The sequence below is a fragment of the Phocoena phocoena genome, chromosome 17 (genome assembly GCF_963924675.1).
Source record: "Phocoena phocoena chromosome 17, mPhoPho1.1, whole genome shotgun sequence".
Taxonomy (NCBI): Eukaryota; Metazoa; Chordata; class Mammalia; order Artiodactyla; family Phocoenidae; genus Phocoena; species Phocoena phocoena.
The window spans coordinates 76,788,975-76,810,917 of record NC_089235.1 but is presented as its reverse complement, the minus strand read 5'-3'; the positions used below and the strand labels follow the sequence as shown (position 1 = coordinate 76,810,917).

Here is a 21,943-nt window from a genome sequence, read left to right as displayed (position 1 = left end):
GCTGAAGAAAGAGCCAGCATTCTTGAGAACAGATCAGTAGCGATCATGTCATCTGAAGATCAGAGAGAAACAATAATGAAGGAAAATGAACAGAGCCTCAGAGAAGTGTGAGGGCCCGTGAAGTGTGTCAGTGCACATAACAGGGGTACCCGGAGCGGAGAGAAAGGAGCAGAAAAAGCGTTCAGAGAGATCACGGCTGAAGACATCCCGAATTTGATGAAGGGCAGTGATCTGCATGTTCAGGAAGCCTCAGGAAGTCCAACCAAGAAAAACAAAAGGAGGTCCATCCTTAGAAAAATCATGGTAAAAAACGCTAACAGACAAAGCAAAAACATCGAAAGCAGAAAAAGAAAAATGATTCCTGATGTACAAGGAAAACCCAATAAGATTATCAGCTGACTCATCACCGAAAATAATTGAGGCCAGAATGCAAGTTCAAAGTAATAATTATGACAGTATATCATTGGGTATTTAACAAATATTTGTAACAACAGTAGCACAAAAATGGGGAAGAAGGAATAGATCACGTAGGAGTATGTTTCTAAGTCTCACTGGAAGTAAGTTAGTGTAAATCTTAAGTAGGTCCTGATAAGTTAAGATGTATATGGTAAACCTCAAGCAACCTCCAAGAAAATAATTCAAAACTATATGGTGAAAATATCCTTAAAGAGGTTAAAATGTTGCACTAAAAAGAACTCATGTAATGCAAAAAAGAGCAGTAAAGGAGGAATAAAGGAACAGAAGTCAGGAGACACAGAAAACAAAAAGTTAAATGGCATATGTCAATCTACCTACATCAAAAATAGCGTTGTCTGTAAATGTATTAAACAAACCAATTGAACAGCAGAGATTTTCAGCCTGGACATAAAAACAAGATCCAACTGTATTGTGTCTACGGGAGACACACTTTAGATTCAAATATATAAATAGGTTGAAAGTAAAAGGATGGACAATACACATTCTACAAATATAAAACATTAGAAATTGGAATGACTGTAACAGTATCAGACAAAGGCTTTAAAAAAGTTAATAGAAATAAAGAGGAACACTTTATAACGACAAAAGTGTCGATCCTCTAAAAATATGTCACAATTATAAACATATGTGCACCTAACAACAGAGCCCCCAGATATATGAAGCAAACATTGAGAATTGAAGTGAGAGACTTAACACCCCACTTTAATAATGTGTAGAACAACTAGAAATGTGGAGAAATCGTAACTCATACGTTGCTGGTGAAAAACGCTGCAGCTGCTTTTGAAAAACAGTCTGGTGGTCCTTAAAGGGTTAAACACAGAATTATATGACCCAGCAATTCCACTCCTAGGAGTATAACCGAAAGAAATGAAGACACGTGTTCATACAAAAACTTGTTCATGGGTGTTCACAGCAGCCTCATTCATAATAACGGAAAAGTAGAAGGAACCTAAATGCTCATCACGTGATGAATGGCTAAATAAAATGTGTGTCATAGCCATGCAATGGCACAGTATTCTTTAATAAAATGAGGTATTGACACATGCTGCAAAGTGGGTGAACCTTGACAGCACTTTGCTAAGAAAACACGGGCTATGAAGCCAGTCATAAAAGCCCACATGTATGATTTCATATATATAAAACGTCTAGAATAGGTGAATTTATAGAAACAGAAAACTGATTAATGTTTGCCCAGAGCAGGGGATGGGGGAAAAAGGGGAGTGACCACAATGGGTTTGGGGTTCTTTTGGGATGATGAAAACATTCTAAAGTTGATTGTGGTGGTGGTGCACCACCACATTTAGTATATTTAGGAAATGTACTAAAAAGCCGTTGAATTGTACACCTTATTTTTAGTTAATTAATTAATTTATTTTTGGCCACGTTGGGTCTTCGTCGCTGTGCACGGGCTTTCTCTAGTTGCGGCGAGCAGGGGCTACTCTTTGTTGCTGTGTGCAGGCTTCTCATTGCAGCGGCTTCTCTTGTGGAGCGCGGGCTCTAGGCGCGCGGGCTTCAGTAGTCGCGGCTCGCGGGCTTAGTTGCTCCGTGGCATGCAGGATCTTCCCGGACCAGGGCTCGAACCCGCGTCCCCTGCATTGGCAGGCGGATTGTTAACCACTGCGCCACCAGAGAAGTCCTACACTTTAAATAGGTGAATTATGTGCTCTGTAGATTATATCTCGATAAAGCTGATGTGGAAGAAAGAATAGTACCATAATATTGAGTTGTTGGAAAAATTAAATGAGATAAAACTCACGAGAATCTACCCTCAGTAAATGATAGTGTCTTTTAGAGGCTCCTTGGCAGGGCTTATGAGAAAGGAGCCCACCATTTTGAATCCCAGGGCACATCTGCCATGTGTGATGTCATGCCGTGGAGATGCTTCGTAGATAACCTTTGCCTTCTGCTTTGCTTTTCCAGGGCAGAGGACCTTTTGTCCACGGAGAAAAGGGTGAAAAGGTAAGCACCTCCCTGCTGTCTCATTCCTCCAGGGGCTGTAGATGTGGCCCGGGAACAGGATGGGGCACTTGGGTTCGGGAGAGTTGTATGCTGCCGTGGTGCTGCCTGGTAAGAATTTGGGTGGGAGGGGAAGAGGTTTCCTGGGCTGAGTGCCTCAGTGTGTGAAGTGGGAGGGAAGGGCTTGTTTAGGACATGGATGGTTCACAGTGCTTAGAGCAGAGGGTACTTAATGGCGCTCATGGAAATTGGGATGCAGAGCTGCAGATGTGGTTTGAGGACCAACATACAGGGCATTCAATATCAAAATGTGTTCAGGCCTTGTTTGCAGTGATGGGAAGGCCTTGGACGGTCTGTGTGTGATCAGACATGCTGAGAAGGTTCAAATAGCAGGTGCCGATAGACGTGAGAGCGGGGCAGACCAGAGGAACTTGGGGAATAGTCGGGAGATTGTTGCAGAAGCATGAAGGCAAGATGATGAGGGACAGAGTCATGGGTGGCAGTAGGACTAGACAGGCAGAGGAATGGAGGCCTATTCACATTCTCCCTGGATACGAATGTTGCACCTTCTTTAACCGTCATCAGTCGTGATGATGATGTACAAGGTCGACAGATCCTGGGAAAGAGGGGATTCCTTCTAAAGAGGAAAGCTTTCTTAAGGTGTCAGCCTAGAAGGAGAAATAAAAAGCAGTCACTAAAAATGCCATTTTCCACTCACACCAGCGATTAAAAATACATCTCCCATTTCCCAGGAGAGGCAGCCACAATACTTTGTAACATATATTTATGTTGGTTATTTTGCCGGAGTCTAGGCAATTGCAGACTCAGAATGCAGGGCATTGGACCTCGGAAGGATATCGTTACTCAGAGGGGGGCTCACATCAACCCCTTGCATGGGGCTGATGGTATAAAGCAGGTGCCTCTCTGTCAGGTTACTATGGAAACAGAGCTTTCATGTGCCCAGCTCGTCTCTCCGTGTAGCACCTTTTATTTAGTCCGTTCATGTTGAGAGATTTACTCTAAGGAGATAAATCAAGGCTGTGCACAAGTACATACCCACACGTTTCGTAATTACAGCGTGATTTGTAAGGCAGCCTGGAGACGACTGTAATGCTCTGCAGTGGGCAAAAGGTAACGTGAGTCGTTGTACAGCTAAGTAATACATGGTGTTTAGAGACGCAAAGTCACATTTAGAAGGACAGTTAACGACCCCGCAAATGAAGATAGCATTTTGTTCGTTTTTAATTGAAACACGTTGCAGAATGTCTATACAGTATGACCCCAGTTGTGTTTATGTGTGTGTGTGAGACTCAGGGAGGTGATTCTGGGGGCAAACCCCCATTGTTAACCACTGGTTGTCTGTGGGTGGCAAAGCTGTGAGAGTATTTATTTTTTCCCTTACTTTTCTTTGTGTCTTCATTTATTCCACAATGAACTTCTCTTTTTTAACCTGTGTTAAAAGCACAGGCAACACACACACACGTAATAACTACTGCACGGGAATACAGAGCCACTTGAGAGACAGTGTGACACACAGTGTAACACGAGCTTTGCACCAGGCAGACCTGGGTCAGTCGAGGCTGTTCCCAAGCTCTGCCATCAGCGTCCGGGTCTCCCGCTGCCTACAGCAGGACTGGCGGCACCATCTTCCTGGATTCCTGTGTGGTCTCAAAGCACAGCACCTGGAACCTAGGCACTCAGGTTTGATGGTTGCCATCATGTTCGGTTCCTAATAGCCCAGAGCCCAGGCACAGGGTATTAACAGGACACCCACATGTTCCATGGGTTCAGGACTGGGGCTGCCAGAGCCCTTGAAGTCAGGGCGCTCAGCCTGGGTTGTGCTTCCCAGGCAAGACCAACGTGCAGCTCCTGGGCCGGCTTGTCCTCTGAGTGACGTGCTGTCCTTCTCATGTGCTGGCGCCACCAGGAGAAACTGACAGGCCCCCTTTCTCCCAGGAGCAGCAGCTGCATCTCTGCCCCGTCTGTTCTGGTTGAGCTCAGGACAGGCAGCCTTCTGCTTCTGGAGGCACCTCCCCAGTGCCCCAAAGCCCAGGCTGCAGCGCTACGCTCAGGACCTGAAGCTGCCGGGCCACAGTCCCAGCCGGGAGACCTCCCCACACATCCGGTGCCGGCAGAAGAGACGCGTAGCTGAATAGACTCCGGCACTCCTGGCTCTGTCTTCAGTTGACATTCTCTTGCAGTTGGGCATTTTTAGCAAAGTCTGAGTCTAGATTCTTCCACATCTGAGCTATGTGATTCAGGATGAGTCACCTCCGTCTCTGGGTCTCTGCTCCCTCATCTGTAGAAACGAAGGGGTGGGATGGGATGATGCATAAGGGACCTTGCAGGTGGCAGTTCTGAGACTGGGTCATCAGCCCACCCCCAGCCTGAGTCCCTGGGGCTGTCTTCTGTAACTTGGAGTCTCTGCTTCCCCTCCAAGGATGCAGCGAGGCCAGGGAGAGTCAAGGGGACAACAGGCTCCACAGAAAGGAGAAGACCACTGGTGACTCATGCACTTGGACAGAGCTTTTTTGCTTGAATATTCTCTCGAAAGCAATCGCAGAGTGCCAAGGGGATTGGATGGACTGGAGCCTGATGTGTCCACAGTCCATGACTGTGTCCAGTCATGTTACGCTGAATCTTGCTGTGGTTTTTTGGGTTTTTTTAAATTTTTGGTGACGTAATCAGCCACTGTGACAACGTGCATTGACCTGTCTGAGGGCCAGGCACCGTGTATGCTGTGTTCCATGCTTTAATGCCTCATTATTAAGACGTGCTTCGAGGAAGTCACAGCTATGCCCTTTTCACAGATGAGAGAACATAGCTTAGAGGTCAAGTGACCTGCCCAAGGTCACAGTTAGTAAGATGGCTAGAAAACACAATCACTCGTGAAGGGAAGCTGGAAGGCTGATTCAATTACCCCTTTTTCTGCAGCTGAGGAAACCGAAGCTCAGAGAAGGTGAGTGACTGGCCCAGTGTCACACAGCTGGAACACTGCCGGAGCTCTTGGCCTCCTGACTTTCCCAGCGCCCCCCACCAAATGCCCAGGACCACTGTGTGGTGCTTTGTTCCTGGGCTGCCTCCGCCCCTCGTTTTGGAAGCCAGCCTTCTCTCTGGTTCCCGTTCCACCCCACGTTCACCACGGGTTCTTGGGACAAAGCTCCCTCAGTGTTTTAATACGTATGAAATCGGGCTCAGGGAAAGGGGGAAGCAGGCTTTTAGGGGCTGCCTGAAAAGATCTGCACGTAGCCCAGGTGTTGGGGACACGGAAGGAGAGAAAGATAGGCGTGGACCCTCCTCCACAGCGTCTGGAAGACAGCTGGCACTAAATAAATGCTTGCCTAGTGAGTGAATGGATGGATGGAGTGTGGACCTCCGTCATCCAGGACCAAGAGCCAATAGAATGGTCACAGACTCTGCAGTCAGAAAGGTTCAGCTTCACGTTCCGGCTCCCCTTCATGTGGAGCCTCAGGTTCCTTTTCTGTAAGAGTGAGAAGGGGAATGATAATAGTTCCTACCACGTGAGGTTGCTGGGAAGATGAACCCAGGGCCCCACGTCGCAAGCCCGCATAATGGGTGATGCCGCTGTTCTCGCCCCCCACCCCCGTCGTCATTGGCAACGCTGTCTTGTTGAGGAGGGTAAGAGAGGGCGGCTGCAGCATGGTGTGGACCCGTGCTGATGGGCTGGTTTGGACCAGTGTGGGGGGAGTCAGGGGGAGCAGGGAGGGGTGATGACTTCCGTGCCCTTCCCACCCTTGGTCCTTCCATGTTGACAAAATAAGTTAAGCAGAGTGAAGATGTTGGTGTAAGGTTTCCTATGGCTGGACCCTGAGTCTTTTCCATGGAGATGTGGTCCATGAGCCCCACGGTAGAAAAAAATTCAGAAACAACAAAAACAAGGCCAAAGTGCGTGGTGTCCAGTGAGCTTCCTTTTGCATCCCGAGGGTCCTTCCGCTCTGGGGGACCACAGCCTTCAGGGGAGGAACCCCACAGAGAGGCTGCATTGTCGTCCTTTCCTGGACCCACAGCGCCCTCTGGTGTCTGGAAGCCAGAGCGTCGCTCCAGTTTTCCTCTGCAGGGGTGCATGTGATGCTGGGGAGATAGATCTCTGCCCTTTGGGAGCGTTCCTCTTTCCCTTAGGAATCTAGCACCTGGGGGGACGAGGACAAAGAGAGCTTTCGTTTTGTGCTCAGATGTGGGCTCAGGTGATGGAAAGAAAGCAGGTTCGGGAAGTTGGGCAGACCTGGTTTGGATCCCAGCTCTGCAGTGGCTGGGTGAGCATTGGGTGGTGTCTCTCTGAGCCTCAGTTTCCTCATCTGTAAAGTGGGGCCATTGATGCCCACCCCTTAGGGCTGTTGTGGGGCTTATAGGAGGTTGGCAGTGCCTGTGACAGCACCTGGCTTAGTCCCTGGCACGTGGTAGTTCATGTAAAAGTCTGTCCCTTATCTTTATTCCTTTCTTTTGTCTGCTAGAAGCTGTTGCTAAAATCCATAAAAGAGTGACAGATGTGCTTCTTCAGTAAACAGCGTTCAAGTACCTAGTACGTGGGAGAGTGGTGGGTTCACAGAGCTGTAAAACATGGCCTGGGCCTCCCCCAGAGGCTCACTCACCAATTCAGCGGAGGAGACATGCACACACATTCTGGTCACGTGGTTGTCTAATCATGAGTGTTTCTTCTTCTTCCTGGTCCTTAATCGAGTCTGTTGTGCCACCTCCATCCTCCACCCTGTTACACACTCAGAGGGTGACGACGCTATCAGGAGACCCTGCCTGGGACACCGGTCACGTCAGCACTGCACCTTGAGGGTTTCCCAGGATACCCGGTATTGTACTGCTGGGGCTGCTTAGAGAATGAAACTAAAAAATATCTAGGAAATTCTTGTAAGCACAGTTCCAACGAAGGGAAAAACAGAAACAAAACGACCTCAAGCTGACTCTGTTCTTTATAAGTACTCTTAACAGTGACCAGCGCAGCAAAGAATGGAAACAACCTGATGGAAAATTGCATCTCTTCAAGTGAAAATTAGGAAGCCCTTATATATGTAGATGTGCACGCAACATGGCGTCAATGAGATGGTAGAACAGGAGGCCACATGCACTCCCACACAAAAGGCGTGTGCAGCAAGAAGAGCCAGTGCACTGGGGAGTGGGATTGGGGCTACTTCTTGCCTTGTTAATTGCTCTTTATGTTGCTATACCATTAGTACTTTTGCAAAACATAAGCATTTAACTAACAACTAGAGCTTGAACTTAATATGATGAAAAAATAAAAAATAATAGTATATTTACAGCTGTTCATGCATGAAATCCAGAAGCAGTATCATTTTGGAGGGAAGAGCCCTCTCTCCCAGCGTGGGGCATTTGCCGAACCCTGCGTGCTGTGACGGCTGGTCCCAGATGACAGAACATGGCAGCGGCTGAGGGTCAGGCTTTGGGAACCTGGCACTGCCCCTGTCCTGCTGTGTGACCTTGGAAAGGTCATTGCAGTTCTTGGTGCCTGTTTTCTCGTGTACACTGAAGATAATAGTAACAGTAATAGGCTCTTGTAAGACTGAAGTGAGGGTTAAGTGATTGCATCCACGGAAAGAACTTAGCAGAGCACCTGGCAGATCAGAAAGCATTAGCGGGAATCAGGTCTAAGCCACCTGGGCACTGGATTCTCTGAGCGTGATGGTCAGTTCGGACACATTATCTACGTTAGTCCAAACAGAACAACAGACTCAGTACTTTCACTTAGAAGCCCAGGGACGGTGTTCTTTCCCCCAGGGCCTGGGGCTGTGCGATGAGAGCCCGGATATCTGCGGCCATGCAGTGAGCCAGGTGGGGTAGGGCAAAGGTGACACACACACAGGTTGGGCCCAGCGTGGACCCTTGTAGATGACGTCGCAGAGCGGAGTCCAGGCTCACCTAAGCCAGCATTGCCCACTGCTCAGATACACGGGGCAATGCATTTCCTACCAGGGCTCTTTGTTTTCTTTATGAGCAGCTGCTGGTATTAATATTTTAATTAGAGTTGGGATAGGATGTAGAAGGCAGCTCTCAGGTAGAGACCAGCCTAGACCTGGTGCTGAGGAGACTCCACTGCCCCCGTTTCCCTCGAGTGGAGAGTAACAGAGGACAGAGCAGGGAAAGGGCTTGCAGCCCCTCATCAAGTCTGGCTCACACCTTGTAGATGGTGGGGGCCCTTGGGAGCCACAGGGGATGGAATTGTGGCAAAGTGTCCCGTAAAGCCATGCTTGGGTCAGCAACTGTGTACTCAGCGCTTGGTAGCGGGGGGGAAAGAAACCAAAACAACCACCACCAAAAAGTCCTTTCTTCAGCATTTTCACAGAAATCCGTGTGGCAGCCAATAAAATTTTGTATGGATTTTGTGCTCAGATTTCACAGTGCGGTGCCCCAGAAAAACTATGCGAGCAAATAGAAGGAACTCAGCTAAATTTTACTGGGCTGGTTGACTCAGTAGCGGACAGAATTTTAGGTCACGCAAACATCGCTTCCTTGTCTTTTATGGCTTTCTTCCATTTTTATCGGGACCATAAACCTGACGGGGAAAGAGGAATCTGAGCCAGACATATAGCAGAGGCTGTTCTGACTCCCTGGGATGCTGCCTCTAGAAACTTCAGCCAAATGTCCTGCAGCGGATGCTGGGGCCGAGTGCAGGTCATCACGGGGGAAGCCCTTATGGGTTGGTTCACCATGAAGTTAAACAAATAGGGTGCCGATTGGGAAACCGAGGAAAGAGGCCACGGCCATCTTGATGGAACTAAGGAGGGTTGTTAGAAGGCCAGGTTCAGGGCTGTCAGCTGAGGTGGGCTGGTCCCCAGGTCTGAGAAAAGTAGGTTCCCCACATGCTTATTCCAAACCAGGCCCCCGAGAAGCCCGGTGCCTCCTGTTCTCTGATGATTTGAAATTGGACAAAGCAGTCTCCCCTGCATTGCTGTGGACCTGAAGATCCAGCCTCTCAGGAAAGGCAGTGGCTTGAGGAGCGCTGGGGACTCGTGTGCCCAGTGGTGGGCAGGGCGCCTGGGGCTCCTCAGCTCCAGGTGGCTTCCTTTGGCGCCTTCTCTCGCTGTCCTATTTGAAACATGCAAATGCACGTGAATTTGCGTTCGATTTTAAACGCTGCTGTGGTCACACCGTTCCCTACAGACCCCTGCGCAGCCGCTCTGTGTTACGTGGAGGATCAAGCCCCCTGCCTGTTGGCCCCAAGTGACCCTCCCCCGTCTCCATCTCCTGCCAGTTCTGGGTTCACGTTTCCACCTCCCCGGCATTGCTTCCTCCTCCTTGCACATCCACCGTTCCCTTCTCCCGTGGAATCCTGGAGATGCTTCTGATGCAGTAACCTTCGGGGTGTCAAGCACGGAGCCAGGTGGTTCCACAGTCATTGTCTTACTCAGGCCTCCCAGTGAGGGCAGGTGGAGGGTATCCCCATCATCATTTCATGGAAAAGGGCGCTGAGACTCAGGAAGATGCTCCTACACATCGATGTTTTCACTGTAGAAGCTATAGGGAGAGGGCGAAGTAGGTTATAGTGAGCTCTGGTTTGTTCAAAAGTGTAACACCTACCCAATTTAGGTCTCGTCCTGTGCTGGAGGGCTGGAGAAGGACAGCAGAATGATGGACGTGAACTTTGGAGTAGGATTAATCCAGCCGTCTGCACTGAGAGTCAAGGCGGGTGGAGGGGTGGAGGGTGAAGAGTGTCTAGAAAAATATCTGCGTCACTGCAGAGCTCGTAGGGCAGAGAGGTGGGTGGCAGTGACGCTGCCGCTCACATGGTCCTGACCAGCCCGCGGCCTGAGGTCTGAGCTGGCTGAGAGCCCTTCCTGTGAAGCAGCGGCGCAGTGCCTGTCCCACTTCATGGGACAGTCAGACCTGCTCTCACAGTGACATTTCTCTGATCTCAACGTGACAGACACACCTTGTGCCATCCACAGTGTGAAAGACTGAGTCCCTCCCACCCGAGTCAGTTCTTTCTCTGGTGTCTTTCAACAGCAGGCTGTGCTTGAAATTGAGAGATGAGAGGATATTGTGGAGGTGATGGACTGTCCAGGTGGGTGGGGAGTGAAGCGCGGGGTCTGCTACATCCGGATTCTCTTCCCAGTGCCTCCTTTCCAGAGCAGTGGCCAAGAAACGCTCTCAGAAAGCGCGAGGTGGTTCTGCATAGCGCGGGGCTCTGGTGTAGGTGGGACGTGTGCCGTTGCAGGGGATGATGGACACGCTTCCTTCGCAGGTTCTGTCCGAAGGGATGGGTGGGGCGTTAACACTGGCAGCCGTGGAGAATTCAGTGGCCAGCACTTGGTGATTTTGTCCGCAGCAGTCGAGTGACTTTGTCTCAAAGAAGATGCCTTGTGGTGGAAAGAATCATGACTTCAGCCTTTTACTGACCACTTGATATCTGCCAGCTGTTCACTTTATGAGTGTCAGCCTCCTGCAGCTCCTTGAAGGAGTCTGGAGCATATGCCCAAGGGCACAGAGTGGTGGGTGAGGGGCTGAGGTTGTGTCTGTCCGACCCTACACCCCCATTCCTAACCACTGCACTGGCCAATGCCGGTTCCCTGCCCTCCCCCCAAAAGGATGCTTTTATCGGAGAATTCTTGACCCTCAAAACCCATGTACCTTGTAGGAATCGACTTGTTTTATGCGCTGACTACATCATAGAGCCTCTGAGCCGTAAAGTATAAATGATATGTGTGTGCTTGTATGTGTGAAACCTCTAAGATGAATTTATGCCATTTGCTGCCGGCTCTGGGTCTCATTCTTTTTTCACAGCTTGCTTAATCCGCGCCCCCGACCCCTATTCTTAGCCTGTTCCTTAATGTGCATTATTCATGGTTATCGACTTGGATAACTGTGGTCGAGTCCCTTCTATTTTTATCATAATTAAAGGGTTTAGGGGAAAATAGGTTCAGCTGCCTATGTACCCTCAAATAGCCTTGTAGGTTGGGGCAAAATGCTGGGAGTTAGAATAAAGATGCCGCAGACCCTGTCCATGGTGCTGAAGGACACGTTGGGGAAGTTTTGAGTTCACGGGTTCTCACGGCCCCAGGCAGCGCTGGAATAGGAAAGTCTGCACTTTTTCCAGACCCGTCTGACACTCAGGCTCTTGGCAAGTTTCATGGCCCAGCCACAGGGCCAAGGGCTTCATACAGGAGGGGAGAGCATTTATGGGAGGGTAAATGCTGGACTGCTAGGCAGCTGGGCTGGGAGGGCAGGGGAGGCCAAGGACATGTACCCTAGACACCGATCGGCTGGACTCAGATCCCAGCTCGGCCACTTAGCAGCTGTGGACACTGGGCAAGTCAGTTACTCAACCCCTGCAACCCGTGCTTTACCTCACCTATAAATTGGCGACTATAATTCTACTGGCCTCAGAGGGTTACAACGAGGATGAAATGAACTAGTGAAAATAAATGACTTAACATTTGTAAAAAGTACTCATAAATGTTAAGTATAATTACCGTGATACCAGCATAGTTTTCCACCTTTTACACCAAGTGACATCTTCTGCGTCCTCTACATCAATGAGGTCTTATCCCCAGGGCCGGCTGACAGCTGGGAAATGTCAGTGTTCCCTGCTTCCCCCAAGGAGGACTTCTGTAACTTCTGTACTGAATCTCTGTGTTTCCATGTCGTAAACTCTGAAACGTAGGTAGCAGTTGCATCTCCCTGTGGAATTGTTGTGAGGACAGGTCGAGTGCACTGATGAGGATAAACAGCTCAGAACCTGGCAGGTCGTGAATATAAAGCGAAGACTGGCCGCCAGCAGCACGTCTGTAATATCTCCTTAATGTTTTCTTTAGTATACCGTTAATTTTCCTGCTGGTTCTGCCATTAGCGCTAACGATAGCGATGCTAGTTGGTGTCTAGCTGTCACTCTGTATTGCAGAAATCACTTGCATCTGTACTGGTTGCCTCTTTCAACCTCGCTTGAGTTTCAAAATAGTCAGATAGAGGGACAGGCAAGCAGAGAATTCACCCCTGCTGGGTGGGTGTGGAAATAGAGGCTAAGAAACCTCCGGCCACAGCTGCCCTGCCCTTACAGGGACAGTTGGACCCCAGAAAGCACCCCATCGACTGCCATTTGTCCTGAGGAAGTGGCCACCGCAGAACACCCTGGGCCCTTGATGTTGAACAGTCCTTCCTCGTGTGAAAATACCCAGACTGTTCGCCTGCTTTGTGTCCAGCCAAGGAGAGTCAGACATTCCCTAAGACCAACGAGAAAGTCTCTCCGCTTCGCAAATCCCACCTAAGTACGAGGCTTGCCAATCAGAGACTGTCTCCGTCTTTCTTCTTCTTACTCAATAACTAACTCCCTTTTAACACTTTTGAACCCCTGCTGATGGCAGCCTGGTCCCCTGGACGCACGTGGGTGAAGGACTCAGTTTTGCCCCTGAGGAGGTGCAGGGGCCCCGCACGCGCCCCAGGGGCAGGTCTGGCGGGCAAGGACACGGTGCAGAACCGCCATCCACAGAGCAAGTTTAAGGCTTCAAGACAACCTGCCGTGAAGGAGCCTGTTTAACTTGATTTAACTGCAGTTCACAAGCTTATCTGACCCAAGAACTCGGCAATCTTCCCCCCACCCCGTCACACATTAACTACAAATCAAACAGGTATGGTGCAGACCAGCTTTGGAAATGTTACACGAACCCCCGCGGAGACACTTCATACTTAAGCAAGCTCCACAGTGTCTGTAGTTGTTTCCTTTTTTACAGAAAGTGAGACCGAGATTCTGAGATCAAGTAATTTGTCCAGACTGGCCCACCCTCCTCTAAGGGACGGTTGCAGGAGCACGAGGGTTGCGTTCAGCCTGCCAAGTCCCTGAAGTCCCGCCCCCCAGGCTGCCTTGTCTGCGACGTCCCCTCTGGAAGGTTCCACTCACGTTAGTCTCCAGGACTAGACCCTCCTGGCCCCAAGCTTAAGAACCAGACACCACTTCCCAGCAGATCAGTGTTCTGTGGGAGCACAGGCGCCCTGTAGGCACCATTGAATTGCTAGGTGACAGCAGGAGAGGGCACCTCGTGTGGCTGCGATGACAGCGTGCCGGGGGTAGAGGTGTCCCCCCAGCAGGGGTGTGCTTTACTGCCCCAGCCCCCCCTCCTCTTCCCAGCGACCCTGCTGGTGTCACCCTCCACACTTGGACGAGGGGCGAGCGCCACACAACCTTTCAGAGTGGCTGCCTTTGGGATCATGCAGCTAGAAAGGTGCAGAGATGGGCCAGAGATGTCTGTCTGTCTGTTTTTCTCTCCAATATCACAACAACTTAGAATGTTGAGACCGTGGAAGGCACTTTGTAGAAGTTTTAAAAGTGTGTGTGTGTGTGTGTGTGTGTGTGTGTGTGTGCATACATACATGGTTGCATCTTAATTTATAGATAAAAACTAGAAATATATAATGTGTGTTGTGTCTTTCAGAAAATAAGACCTGTCTTGAGGGCTTATTAGGAGTACTAAATAACACAATATATGAAGACATCCTACAGGGTCCAGCCCTTAGTGTTTTCTAAATATACTTATAGATTCATCAGTTCAGTCATTCGTTGAATGTCCAGCATCGTTATTTCACAGATGGAAAAGCCCAGAAAGAGGCACTGACTTGCTCCGTGTCCCATGGAAAACTGATGGGGAGGGGGCAGCTGGGGTGAAGGTCTTGGCGGAAGCCTTTGATTTGAATCAGGTGGTGTGGGAGCTGGACAGGAGCGGAGGGCTCCTGGACTTCCCTGGTTTTGAGTTGCCCCCCGTCCATCTCCAGGAGGCATGGTTGGGGGGGTCGAGCAGGTCCCCACAGCTGCTCCATGAGCATGCCCGTCACATGCTTCTGCACAGTTCATCAGAATGGAGTTTAGCCCAGCTTAAGAAACATTTTTAATACCTGGTCTAGCCCAGTGGTTCTCAACTGGTGTGAGTTTTACCTCCCAGGGGACGTTTGGCGATACCTGGAGGCATTTTGGGTTGTCACACCTGGGGAGTGCTACTGGACGTCCTGCAACACCCAGGGCAGCCTCCCCACCCCCGAACAAAGAACCATCAGCCCAGTGCTGATGGGGCCCAGGTCAAGAACCCTGTTCTGGCCTGGTGCTGTGCTGACGTGTGTGACCCCGGTCCTGGAGGGGGGTCAGCCACACGGCGAGTTAGGGGAGGGCAGGGCAGGGGCGTCTCACTCCCACTGTCAGGTGCATACGTACCCCCCGGAGGGGTCTTGTTAAAACATGGGCCCTGATACAATAGGCCTCCAGTGAAGCCTGAGAATCTGCATTTCTCACCCTCTCCCAGGAGGCGCCCAGGCTGCAGGTCTGTGAATTGCCCTCTGAGTCGTGGTGTCGTGGCCACAGGGCCTGTCTGGCACTCTCGCCGCTGCACCAGTGTCCTGAGAGCCTGTCTCCAGTGCTGTCCTCACCCTGTTCTCCTTCTCTCGTCCTAGGGTTCCCTGGGCCTGCCGGGTCCCCCTGGGAGAGACGGCAGCAAAGGCACGCAGGTACGTCTGTTCCCACAGGGCAGCACCGGGCTTGGGACCTCCTGTCAGGGTCCCCTGTCCCCGAGTGGGGTGGCCTTTGCCAGGGCCAGGCCTGAGCTGGGACTTGTTTGTACCAGGATCTTCCCAGGTCCCTGGAGGCCAGCCTGATAGTTATAACATCACCAGCAGCAGCCGTTGCCACCAGGCGTCTGCCACCTGTATGTCCCTGGAAGCTGTTTTCTCACTTAGCTGACAGGCAGTCCTGCGTGGGAGGTCTTGTCCGATGCCTAGACCTGGAACCAAGTCGAGGTCCAAGCTGAGGGGCTCGGTTCCCAAGTCCCCAGTTCACAGCTCAAGGAGTCGGTGAGACCCCAGCCGCAGCCCGCGTGGCCAGCCGGCCTCCCTCTGGGGGGCACCCCGACTCCACCTCTGCACCCGCAGCCTCTGAGTTGGAACACACTCTGGGACCCCAGGCAAAATGTGACCTCAACTCAGCCGGGTCAGTCTGATCCAGGACACAGGGGCCCTCTTCTCCAGCAAGAACCCAGTGGGAACCGGCTCGGGTTCTTGGCGGCCCCTGATGGGCACGCGAGCCGCTATGCATGCTCCACTGTTCTGTCTCAGCTGAGTTTTGTTGGACCAGCAGCAGGAGTGGGTGGGGATTGAGGTGATGAACACCCGCAGTGGAGATCAGCTCCTTTGCTTGTAGAAAGTGTCTGGGGGAGCTGGGTCTCAGCTCACCGGTGGCTACATCATTTCCATGCCGAGTTCTAGTTCCAGGAAGAGATGCCCCGGGTGCCTGGGCCTGTGTCCGCCGGGTTGTGACCACACGCTATTCTGTGTGTGCAGGGGGAGCCGGGGCTGCCTGGGGAGGTGGGCGTGCGGGTGAGTGTTGCTTTGAGTTATTCCTCTCATGCCCCTGGTGCACAGATCTTGATGCAAAACGAACTTTTTGGGTAACATTTCCTTAGGTGTAGAGGTGATGCCCAAATGGGTTCCCTACCTGCGCTGCTTACGCACCACACCCGGGCTCGTGTGTGTATGTCCGCACATGCGTGATGTTTCCTGAAGGCTTATGGAAAATGAATCGTACCGTACTCTGCCATCTATCTTTTGTAACGAGAGGCGCATCTTTCCACACCAGTACGGATCGACACCACCCATTCTCTTGATCAGTGCGTGTTATTCCATCATATGGATGTGTCCTAATTGACATAGCTTTTCCTCTATTTGTGGCCCTCAAGGTTATGTCTAATTTCTTCTGTTTTTCCCTAAAATCAGTAAATGCACACACATGTGTGCACGTGTACGCGTTCCTCTTACGTATACTGTATTTTTATTTCAGTAGGCTAGATGACAAAAATTGGGATACCTTTGGCTGAGGAAAAGAACATTTTAATTTTAATAGATTTTAACAGCTATTGCCCATTTAGTAGCCTAGAAATCATAGCAACCCACGGTCCGGGCAGCAGAGGGGTCTCCAGACCCTGCAGACTCCCGTTGGGCTTTGTCAGGACGCGTCTGGGCTGTGCTGGCCCCACGGCGAAGTGTGAGCGATGCGCTGAGGGAATCAGTCATATGACTGGGAGCTGTGCACATGTCCTGGCCAGATCCTGGCGTGGCCGTGGGCCGCGGGGCACGTGGAAACGAGACAGCCGCACTGGCCTTATGACGGCTCAGCACACCGTTTCCTGTTCCTCAAAGCTGAGCAGAGTTGCGTGTGAATCCTGGCTCCACCAGGCAGGACATGGCACGAGCTCTGCGTGGGGCAGGGAGCAGCGGAGGTGGAGGGGTCTCTCGGGGAGACCTCGTGCAGGCGGCACGGTGGCACGTGGTGGGTGAGAAGCAGCCCTCTCAGCCCTGAACGTGGTTACCGACAGAGTGTGGCCTCTGCTCCTGCCTCTTCTTGCCATTCCCAAACCTTTTTTTGTGAACACGCTTCTGCAGGGACCCCAAGGACCTCCTGGACTTCCCGGACCTCCCGGCCCCGTCGGAGCTCCTGTAAGTAGAGGCAGCTGTGTGGAGGGGGCTCTGTCGCCCCTGCCAGGGACTGGGACCCAGGCTCTGACAGGTCCTCATCCCGCATCTGTACACGGAGGACATGGCAGCGAAGCATGGGTGACTCTTCTTAGACCAGAAATGCTTACATGTTATGGTACTTAAAGGATCTCTTAGCGATCACGTTTAAGTGCACGTTCCCAGGGCCCCATTCCCAGCTAAAGCAACAGGTTTGTGTGGAGCCCAGGAATCTGCATTTTTACCCAGCAGCCCAGGTATTTCTGACACTTGACCTAAAGAAGCCATTTTTACCAATCTGTCTAGTCAGCCGCTCCAGAAGGGAGTGGAGTCTTTATTATAAATTTTCAGCCCTTAGAACAGTGCCAGACACATGGGATGTTTGGTGACCAAGTGCCCCATGAATAAACCGATGAACAAGTAGATATGGTATATAGTGAGCAAAGTGTCTTCTTGGGCTTCTAACCTTGTTTTTGATTCTTGTTAAGAAAGATTTGAGATGATCTCCAAATGAAAGAAGCAGTGTTAAAGGTCCTTTTCAAACAAGGCAACCTGCGTTGCCTCAGGGGCATTCAAAACCTCTGACCTCTGTGTATCTGGCCAGATTATTTGGATGGAATTAGAATGGCCTGTATATCCAGCTGCCCCCAAAGGCCTAAGTGGTCTGCAGACCCTCTGCCTTCTGGGAAGGCATCCTGTGTTCTGGCCCTGTGCCTCTTCTCCAGGCACCAAAGATGTATGTATTATTCCTGGGATCCACAAGCAGGCCTGGGCAGTCTGCCCCCTTTAACTTCTTTTTCTTAGAGCATCCAGGAAGGGAGAGGAGAGAGAGGGGACACAGGGCATTCACCTAGTAACACAGGACGTACTCAGGCCTCTCCTGCAGGGCCATGCACCAAGCTGCATTCCTGCCCGGGAGAAGCCATGCTTCCACCAGCGGGGGTGCTGGTGACCTGGCATCTCACTGCACACCCTACACATCTCAGAGGAGCAGACACACGTGCATTCTGATCTCTGCACTGTAGTGTGGGGCAGTGGCCTTCAGGTAGAACTTCTGCAAGATTCTCGTGCAAACCAAGGGATTGATGTAGCCATTCCTTGGCTCACTTATTCAACAAGTGTTTATGGACATCAGGCGGCAGCTGCCCTTCCAGACCGTGGGGTGCGGCACTGAAGGAAAGGAGGCGCTGCCCTCATGGGGCTGCCATTCCGCTTGGGGGAGGCCACAGATGTGTCCCGTGGGGCTGAGTGCTCGAGGAAGGTGAAGCCTGGTGAGGAGGATGGACGGTAGGCGGGCGGGGCAGGGACTGTAATTTGAATCCTGTGGTCAGAGAAGCCAACACCTCGGCTGGCGTTTCCATCGCATCTGCTCACAGAGGGGAGGGAGTCCTTAGTGCAGGTTCTAGGTGTTGCTCCTGAGGAAGGTAGGGTGGATGGAGGGTGGGGCAGCGGCCCTGTCCCTGGGGGAGGTAGAGGAATGTGGCTTAAAGGGGCCCAGAGTCTCCGGTTCAGTGTTGGGCTGCTCCGCCATTCCATGATCAGACGGAATCACAGGCTCTGGGTGGCAGCGGGGACTGACTCCAAGGCCACCTTCCTGCGACTGACCAGATGAGCTCAGGGACCAGGGTGGGTTCAAGTCTTAACAGGGAGGACCTTGATGACCCAGGCGGGGGGACCAGCCCCGGGAGCTCACGCCTCACGCAGCGGGGGACCCAGATCGCTGCCCCGGCCTGAGGGGGGGAGTGCAGGCCGCTGTGCAGAGTGAGTCTGCATGGGAGGCAGACCTTCACTGCCATCCCAGGCAGGCAGGCTGCCCACGGGCCTCACACTCAGCCCGGAGAAGCTGGACGGGGCTGTCCTGTTACTCAACTCATCTTCCCCTCTTCCCCAGGGTCTCCATGGAGAACGAGGTGAAAAGGGAGCCCGAGGTGAAAAGGTATTTCCAACCTGTTTCAGTCAATCAGTGCAGCTTTCCATAGACAGCGTGTGTGTGCACGTGTGTGTGCGTGCGTGCGTGCGCGCACTGGTGGGTGAAGCCCGGTGCAGAGGAGGCCTTCTGAACGTAAGGTCTGGGCCCAGAATGCTGTGGGCTCGGCACCTGCAGGGGCTGCAGTCCCCTTGCAGAGACAGGATTTCGGGTTTCCTGGCCAGAGGGGTTTTTGAAAGAGCCTTTGGATCCGGACTCAGTTCCGGTTGCTGCCATGGACTCACATCTCCCTCGGCAAGTTGCACAAGTTCTCCACACCTCGATTACCTGACTCTCCCACGGAGGGAGGGAGCATGGTGACAGCTGTGGCCTTGGGGACCCACGTTTAGCCTCATGCATCAAGTGGTGTGACCTGACCTCAGCTGAGACTTGTAAACGCATGTTGCCACCGAGGTGACGTGGTCAGGGCGGGCTGAGGCTGGCCGTGCCTTCGTAGTGAGGCCGCCGGGTCACAAGTAATCCTCAGACCAGATCCTTCTATGGGTGCTAAGGCCGTAGAAGGCTCGGGGTTCTGCTGGGTGGGGGTGAGGACCGCATATCCCCCCTGACCTCGCCAGACAGCAGCTGGCGTCTAATTCGCAGGAATCCCAGGCCCATCTGTTCATGGGGCTCCTTCAGATCAAGAGCTAGAAACTGGCCATGTTCCAGACCCTTTTTCAGCAGCTACCCTGTTCCATCTTCCTAGAGTACATGTTACTAGTTTTATAGGGAATGTCTAAGTTATTAAGAAACTTAATTTTATTTCAGTATATTTGGAAAATAAGGAAAAAACAGCCTCTAATTCCACCATCCTGCTACAACTGCGGTGGCCAAGTCCCTGTAGGACTTGTTCTTGTGTGTCCCGTGTCTTCCTATATAGTCACACGTGACATGTTCTGCTTTGCATCTGTCTTGTCTCTTGTTCCTGCATGGAGCCTCTCCCCAACATATGCTGCTGTAGACTTTTACGATTTATCTTAAATGGCTGCACAGCGTCCCATTGTGTGACTAGACCGTGATTTATGTGCCCGTTCCCCTATTATTGATCACTTAGGGTTTTTTTCCAGTTTTTCATGATTAAAAACACTGCTTTGGTGACCATTTTTGCACCGATAGCTTTATTTTTCAAATTTAGGATGGTTTCCTCAGGCTGCTCCCCCAGAAGGGAGGCTCCAGTCAAAGGAAATGAATGTGTTGTGTGGCTCTGGAAACACGTGGCCCCGAGGCTTCCCAGAAGGCTCCTCAGAAGGAAGGAGGGGGCAGAGGCTAGCATAACGCCCCACCTCAGCTCCAAAGCATGGTTTCTGTTTGTGTGGATATTAAATTTTAATCACTGTAGCTTAAAAAGTGAAATACCTTACCCCATGGTCATTATGAGTTGCGTCTCTTGGTTCTTTTGAGAGATTTCATGTGGCTCCGTGCATTTGGTCACAGGTAGAGCGCCCCTCTGTGGCCCCCTGCTCCTTCCCTTTATAAGGTAGAGTCTTGAAAGTGACACTTGGGATAACTGAGGATCCAGGCACAGGGCTTGATGGGCAGCTCTGGCGCACGAGGGAACAAGGTTCTCATTTGAAAGGCCCCGTGGGAACAGGCAGGGTTTGGGGAACGGACCCGGCAGTAGGGCTGAGCTCCAGACCAGCAAAAGGGACCCTGAGACTCCATGCTCAAAGTGCGTGCGTGGCCGGCTCACCAGTGATTCTGGCCAAAGGCCCAGGTGCGCGGACACCCCCCTGGCTGTCGCCTGTGGGCACAATCAGAGACCCAGGCCTGTGCCCTGGCCTCCAGGCCTTCAGTGTCCCACCAGCCATTACTGAGTGCCCGGTGCCTCACGTCCTGTGCTGACGGTGGCAGCGCCAGTGAAGACAGGACAGGCCCTGCTTTCGAGGCCCCAGGAGTTCAGTGGGCCACACGGATTCACAGGGTCAACTTACTTTGTGGTCCTGTGAGGTGTGCAGTGCCCAGTGTACAGCCTGGAGCGTGGACAGCCCTCCGTAGGCCTTGGCCAGACCAGTCAGTGAATAACAGGTGAGTCCTGTGTCCTCAGACCAGACCCCCCCATAAGAAGGATAACTGGTGAATCGAAGGTGTGGGAACCGAAGCAAAGGAGAGTAGCGTGGACACGGCTGGGTCGTGTAAGGACAGGAGGTGGATGCAGCCCCCCAGTAGCTCCGGGACCTTGCATCAGATCCACGTGCAGTACTGACACAGCACTGCAGGGCACAGACACCCAATGCTTGATCCCCTGGGAAGGGCTCCCCGCACAGAGGGGTCAAGGCTGTGGCTTTGCCGCTTGCCTGAGGCCCGGGGCTGGGCCAAGCCTGCCGTCACAGCATCTGAGGACCCACGGGCAGGAGCTCGTGAGGGTCCCCCACCCGCAGAGGACTCTGCTTTGCTTCATGTGGGGACCACGTGCCACCAAACACCCTGGGGTCCGGGAGACATGGGCTCAAGCCGCGCAGCACTGATGTGGAGTGTGCAAAAGGAAATTAGGAAGGGAAAGAAGCCTCCTTACTGGGCCTCAGTCCCCTGCATTGTAAAATCGCGGGTGGGATCTGGATTGAGCCAGAAGCCTGTTCTCAGCCCTTGTTCGTCATCTGGTTCACACGCAGTGCCTGGGGTTTCCGGACGCACCTCCCACAAGTGTCTTCTGCCTCATGAGGGAATATGGAAGGAATCCTCCCAGTTGAAGCTATGTTTTAAGTGCTTTTTTTTTTTTTTTAATGTGCTGGAAAGGACCCAAAAAAGTAAAAGCATAACTTCAGCCCTTAAGAAGCCTGCAGTCTGACTGGGAGCATGTGAAAAGTTAAGTTGATTCATCCATTCATTCCCCAGTCATGTACCCCGCCCCCAGCGCCCAGCTACAAATATTTTAAATATTTGTGTGACCTCCTCCAGCTCTCTGCTCAAGCGCCACTTCCTCAGAAGTCTTCCTCGGTCCCCAGGCCTGTCCCAGAGCTTGCACGTCCATGCCCCTGGAGCCCCTGTGGTTTTCACCCTCATGGGTCACGTGTATCACATTTGTTTGCCTTTCACCCCCAAACACGCCTGTAGCCCCCTGGCAACTTGAGCACGCTGCTC

General features: G+C 51.8%; 1 protein-coding gene across 1 annotated transcript in view; it reads left to right on the top strand.

The window, feature by feature from the left end:
• The window catches only part of COL22A1 (collagen type XXII alpha 1 chain), a 233,526-nt gene that overhangs the window by 70,767 nt on the left and 140,816 nt on the right, over positions 1-21,943 (top strand). Inside the window, exons 11-15 of the mRNA XM_065895156.1 lie at positions 2,398-2,436; positions 14,851-14,904; positions 15,733-15,768; positions 16,831-16,884; positions 18,791-18,835. Coding sequence (XP_065751228.1) covers positions 2,398-2,436; positions 14,851-14,904; positions 15,733-15,768; positions 16,831-16,884; positions 18,791-18,835 — 228 coding nt within the window. The remainder of the gene's footprint in view (positions 1-2,397; positions 2,437-14,850; positions 14,905-15,732; positions 15,769-16,830; positions 16,885-18,790; positions 18,836-21,943) is intronic.